Here is a 6,296-nt window from a genome sequence, read left to right as displayed (position 1 = left end):
AGACTAATGATTACAGTGGCGTGGGCAGGAGCAGCTGCTCATTAATTAATTTCTAATTAAAAGTGCCTCCCGCTCTCCCGTGACTCAGGAGAAACGCGGCTCGGCTACACCGCTCCCCGGACGGACCTCGCGCGCTCGCGGCCCGGAGCGGCGCGCCCACCTGCCCCGCCCGGCCGGCCGGCGAGTGACCCGCGCGTCCGTCCGCGGCCAGGCCTGCTGCGGGGCGTGGGGCTGACGTCAGCGCCTCCGCCGCTTAAAGCCGTGCACATCTGACTTGACGGGTTCGCCCGACTCGCTTTTTTTTTCTTTTTTGCAAAATATGTATTTCTGTCGCCGCTGCGAGGCCGGTCGGTCCCAGAGCCCCTTCCAGGCTCCGGAACGCGAAGCTAAAAGAATTGCCGTGGCCTCCCGCGGCGCGCTCCGCCACCCAGGTAGAAAAGTTTGCGGAGCCTACGGATGAATTAACCGGCTCTTCTGCTTCGCCCTCCCAGCGCCCAGAAGCCCGCAGCCCGGAGCAGTGGCCGCGCCTTGCCAGCCCCCGCGCAGGACCCTGCGGCCCGGCGGGCTAGCCCTGCGCCGCGCCCGCCATGTCCTACCCGCAGTTCGGATACCCCTACTCATCCGCTCCCCAGGTAAGGGGAGTCCCGCGAGGGCCTCGGGGACGCGGCCCTACAACCCCACGTGGCCCCCAGACAGCAGGGCCTGTGGCTCGCGCCCCTGTGCCCAGCCGGCGGGCCCGAGCCTACTGGGGAGACAGGCGCTGAGAAACCCGACGGGCGGGCCGCATGCCCCGCTCCCCCCGCTGTTCAAGCCACTGGACTCTGAGGCTGCTCCCCGGGGGAGCCCGGGCCGCAGGGAGCTCTTGGGCCGAGCGGGAGATTGGCGTGAAAGGCCTTGGGAGCCCTCCCGGGCGGGGCTGGCCCCACGTGGCGGGGGAGGCCTGGCTCGCACAGGTTCACAGGAAGGGACCCGCGGTCTGGCTCCCACGGCGGGAGGCCCCCGGGACTCTTGGCATGGCCACGTGGGCCGCGCACGGGGTGGGGAAGGCGCAGGGCCCCAGCCTTAAGCCCGGCGCCCGCCTTCCTCCCCGCCTTCCTCGCGGCGTCTCCCCGCAGTTCCTGATGACCACCAACTCCCTGAGCACGTGCTGCGAGTCGGGTGGCCGCACACTGGCCGACTCTGGGCCCGCCGCCTCTGCCCAGGCGCCCGTCTACTGCCCGGTCTACGAGAGCCGGCTGCTGGCCACCGCGCGCCACGAGCTCAACTCGGCCGCGGCGCTCGGCGTCTACGGGGCCCCCTATGGCGGCTCGCAGGGCTATGGCAACTACGTGACCTATGGCGCCTCAGAGGCGTCCGCCTTCTACTCGCTGGTAAGCGGCATCCCAGACCTCCCGCCCCGCCCCGCCCCGCCCCGCCTCTGCACTGCTAAACCTACTCTAGCCTCAGAATGCGCGTCCCCGGACCCCCGACTGCACGGTGGGGGAGCGCGCTCTGACTCCACCCTGCGCCTCCTGGCCTGGCCCTCGGAGCCCCGGCCCCTAGCGTTCGGGGTGACCTGCCAGGGCGTCCTGGGTGTTTAATTCATTATTTCCAGTTCCCTGTTAAATTCTGAGATCCCTGATTCTGTCTGAGCCTGCTCACTCCGCCCCCTCCTCCCTCCCCCACCCGTTCCTCCCTCTCCCTCTTAGGCCACTTGGGTATCCCTCCTCCTTTTCCCCCAGCCCCCAGGGGGTATCCGTGTCACCTCCCTGGTCCTCTTCCTCCTCTCCACCCCTCGCTCCCGCCCCTCTGGCTCTGCCCTCCTCCCCCTTCCCCCTCACACCCCCTCTTTGCCTCTCGCCCCCAGTCTACTCGCCATTCACCTCCTTCCCCCTTTCTTACCTGGTTCCTCGCCCTTCCCCCACCCTAGGGAGACCCCCAGTTCTCCTCCCCTCTTCTCTTTCCCTGTCCATTGTCTTCCTACCCTCCATATCTGCTCCCACCCCCCAGCTCTGTCCTCAATCCACCTTTGGGGGCCGGGGTCTACAGCTGGCAGGAAATGGGCTCCTTCTCTACTGGGGCCACAGGGGAGGGAGCAGGGTAGGGCTCCCCTCGGGCCTGCCCCAAGGGTGTCGGAGCCGGGGGCCTAGGGGAGCCCCTTGAGCTAGGTGGCCTCCCGGGAAGTGCAACCTCCTACTCCTGGCTCTTACAGAACAGCTTTGACTCCAAGGACGGGACAGGATCTGCCCACGCTGGCCTTGCACCCACCGCTGCCTACTACCCCTACGAGCCGGCCCTGGGCCAGTACCCCTATGACAGGTGGGTCACCCGCCCCTCCTGTGCTTGCTTCTGCCCAAGTGGCCTTCAGTCAGTCACTGTCAGCCATCAACCCCACTACCACCACGTCCATTCTCAGAGGTGGGCAGGCAGGAAGAGGGACATTCCTCCCATCCCGGTTTGGCCTCCTGGTGAGCCTATGGCCCAGCCCGCCTGGTGCTTAAAATCAATCGGGCCTAATTCCCCCCAACCTCACCCCCCAGGCTGTCTGGACTCCAGGAGTCCTTGCTGTGCTGAAGTCATGTCTGGAAGGCCCAGTACACAGGGGCAGGCTCCACGGTGGCCTTGGGCACCTTCCTCCACCCCAAGCACAGCCTGGGTCGCCACTCCCTGTAGCGAGGACCAGAGAGGAGAGCCCCCATGCCCACTGGGACAGCACACTCCGTCTTCCATGGGACAAGCATTACAAATTTAACCAAAGAAAGTCCACTTAGGCCCCCTGGGCCCTTTCTCCCCATGGGCGATAATAACCCCTTTACTCACAGGCATTGCATAGTGGCTCTATGATATCTTTTTATGGTTTGGGGGTCAAAGGTGTAGGAGAGAAGCCCCATACACGAATTGGAGGAAGTGTCTCTGTGCAGGGACAGAGGCTGTGACCTCTGGGCCTGAGAAGCAGCCCAGGCTCCCTGTAAGTTTAATCAGATATAAGGATTATCTTCCTCTTCGGGCCACAAAAGGCAAGGCACTACCCATGAGCAGTTGTGCCTGGCTGGAGCCTGGGTCTGACCCGATTCTTCTAACAACCCCAGGAAGGGGAAGCCACGCCCTCCCCAGGGTCGGGGGCTGCCCTCCCCACCCCCACCCCGCCCCCAACCTCCACCGCGGTGCCCCTGGCCAAAGGGCCCCAGCCTGCACCCATGGCAGAGCCTGTCTCCAGGTACGGGACCATGGACAGCGGCACGCGGCGGAAGAACGCCACGCGCGAGACCACCAGCACGCTCAAGGCCTGGCTGCAGGAGCACCGCAAGAACCCCTACCCCACCAAGGGCGAGAAGATCATGCTGGCCATCATCACCAAGATGACCCTCACGCAGGTGTCCACCTGGTTCGCCAACGCGCGCCGGCGCCTCAAGAAGGAGAACAAGATGACGTGGCCACCGCGGAACAAGTGTGCAGAGGAGAAGCGACCCTACGCGGAGGGCGAGGAGGAGGAGGGGGGCGAGGAGGAAGTGCGGGAGGAGCCCCTCAAAAGCACCAAGAATGAAGGTGGGTTGGGAGGTTGGCGGCTGGGGCTGAGGGGGGAGGGGAGGAGGGAGGAAGGGGGAAGGAAGAGGAGGGGAGGGGAGGTTGGGGTGCCTGCCTAACCTGCCACCCTCTGTCCCTCCACCCGCCACGTGCTCTCTCGGGGCAGAGCTTGCAGGCAAAGAGGAGAAGGCGCTGGAGCTCAGTGACTTGGAGGACTTCGACCCACTGGAGGCGGAGACCCCGGAGTGCGAGCTGAAGCCGCCCTTCCAGCCCCTAGACGGCTGCAGCCTGGAGCGCGTCCCTGCGGCGCCTGCGGGCCGAGGCAAGGAGGCCTCCGGCGCCCTCCGGATGCCCCTGGCCGCGGGTGGCGGGGCCGCTCTGGATGAGGACCTAGAGAGGGCCCGGAGCTGCCTCCGGAGCGCAGCCGGGCCCGAGCAGCAGCCGGGCGCAGAGGGCGGCCCACAGGCCTGTGAGGCCAAGCTGGGCTTTGTGCCGGCAGGGGCGTCAGCGGGCCTAGAGGCCAAGCCGCGCATTTGGTCGCTGGCCCACACGGCCACCGCGGCAGCCGCCACCACCGCCCTGAGCCAGACTGAGTTTCCGTCCTGCATGCTCAAGCGCCAAGGTCCTGCTGCCCCTACGGCCACGTCCTCCGCGCGTGCCACGTCCTCACCTGCGGCCCCGCCCCCCTCCGGTGCCCTGGACAGGCACCAGGACTCCCCGGTAACCAGCCTCAGAAACTGGGTGGACGGAGTTTTCCACGACCCCATTCTCAGGCACAGCACTTTGAACCAGGCCTGGGCCACCGCCAAGGGCGCCCTCCTGGACCCGGGGCCTCTGGGACGCTCGCTGGGGGCGGGCGCCAACGTGCTGACCGCACCGCTGGCGCGCGCCTTTCCACCAGCCGCGCCCCACGACGCCCCGGCTGCCGGCGCGGCCAGGGAGCTGCTCTCCATGCCCAAGGCCGGCGGCAAACCCTTCTGCGCCTGAGACCGCCGAGCCCAGGACGGATCTGGCGCTCGCTCAGGCTGCAGGCACGGGCCGCGCAGACTATTTTTGTACCCAGTTTCCAAAGGAAGGCTAGAGCGCAGCCACGGTAAAGCCGCCAACCCACCGGAGAGGGAGGATCAGAACTCAGTCTCCCAGGACCATGAACAAGCCCCGCGCTGGACCCAGGTCCTCCCTCACCGCGGGGTCAGGAGTCGTCCTGGGCCGTCCTGAACCCGGGACAACCAGGAGGCTTTCTGGAGCAGAAGGGAGCCACCTGGAGCACGGAGTTTACGTCTACAGTTTACATGGAGAAGGCGGCTCAGTTCCGCGGCTGTCTCCTTTTCCTTTGGGTCTGAAGCATGCGGGTGCCCCTCGTGCAGACTGCTGGCCTGTCTACCTTGCGACTCCATCCTAAGCACCTCGTCCTCACCGACAGCACTTCCACCTAGTTTACACTCCTGCACACTCCTGACTCGATAAAGTTATGTTTTTTAAAATGTATGTTCACGCCAATAATTGCCTGCTTCAGAGGCTAATATAGCGAAACTAATAAAACCTAGTGATGGTGTTTGCATTGCAAAACGAACACATTTCAAACCAAGGATGTGAGAATTCTCCAGAGAAGGCGCTGCTGATCCCCTGGGGAGGGGGCGGGGTGGGGACATCCCGACGAACTTCCCTCCGTGAAGCCCCTTGCTGGACCCCACAATGAGTAAAGCCATTTTTAAAAGAAGTTACTGTAGAGTTTGAGGATTCTGTTAAACGTAATAGAAGTGGGTGTGAGACCCAACATTTTCAAACTACTACCAAACTCCAGAAGTTTGGGGAAATCAGGGTTTCTTTGACTAGGTTAGAATAACTTTTAATCTTTCTAAGTTCCCCGAGGGCTGTGCCTGCGGCGGGGGCGTGGGAGCCGTTTCCGATGCCCGCCCACCGTGCCGCGCCCGCGCCCTCCTCCGCCTCCCTCCCCGGCGCGCTCCGCCCCAGCTCCCAGCGCTAGGAAAGCGGGAGGCGGGCTGGGAGCGGAGGGCAGGGGCAGGAAGGGCTGGGGACCGGACCCTGGAGAAACTGGGGGCGGGGAGGGCGCGGGCGCAGTCCCGGCGCTCCGCTAGGAACCCAGCCCCCGCTCCCAGCTCGGCCATGGAGTCCGCCCTGGCCTCTGGCTCACTCGTGTTGGCGACAATCGCTGGCTCCCGCTCTCCCTCCGGGCGTCCCGCAGGCGCGCCGGCGTGCGGGCTCCTCTGGGTCGGGGGAGCGCAGCGCGCCCTGGAACCCTCCCCTCTGCCGCCTGCCGGACCCGCGCCAGAGGCCCCACTGGGCCTCAGGAACGTCCCACGTGTCCCAGGGAAGGTCGGAGTGGCCCCGAGGGGGCGCGGCGAGGGGGTGCCCGTGGCCGTTGCTTGTGGCGGGACGGGGGCGGACAGCCGGGCTGTCGACGGCTGGAGACGCAGGACCCTTTTGGGGGCGGCCTTCCAAGGACACCAGGCGGGGTTTTATCCTCGCCCCCGAGGTTGGGTGGGACCCAGCTGGGGGCCCGTGGGATCCTAGGCCCCGGGAAGGCCTCTGAAGGGCCGGAGGTTCTGGAAAGCCGCTGATGGGCCTTCGGGGCCCAGCTCCGGGGCGAGTTCACACGCCCGAGAGAGACGCGGCGCAGCTGAACCCGGACGCCCCGGACGCGCGAGGTCCCCAGAGTGGCGGGACCAGCCTGGGCCCCCGCGGGCGGACCCTGCACCGGCCGGACCCTGAAGGGTGGGACCCGGGCGCCCGCTGGCCCCAGGCCCGCCCTGGCCGGCGCTCGGTAATTG

The 6,296-nt window shown here is 66.2% G+C and overlaps 1 protein-coding gene across 1 annotated transcript; it reads left to right on the top strand.

Moving 5' to 3' along the window:
• Positions 1-587: 587 nt before the first annotated feature.
• On the top strand, positions 588-5,185 carry IRX4 (iroquois homeobox 4). Its single transcript, XM_012774161.2, has 5 exons — positions 588-632; positions 1,116-1,370; positions 2,192-2,298; positions 3,197-3,525; positions 3,671-5,185. Exons 1-5 carry the CDS (start codon positions 588-590, stop codon positions 4,489-4,491), a joined length of 1,557 nt encoding a protein of 518 aa, XP_012629615.1. The 3' UTR covers positions 4,492-5,185.
• The last annotated feature ends 1,111 nt before the right edge of the window (positions 5,186-6,296 follow it).

Source organism: Microcebus murinus, chromosome 11, assembly GCF_040939455.1.
Source record: "Microcebus murinus isolate Inina chromosome 11, M.murinus_Inina_mat1.0, whole genome shotgun sequence".
Taxonomy (NCBI): domain Eukaryota; kingdom Metazoa; phylum Chordata; class Mammalia; order Primates; family Cheirogaleidae; genus Microcebus; species Microcebus murinus.
Note: the sequence above shows the minus strand (reverse complement) of the source record. Positions and strands in the feature narration are given on the sequence as shown.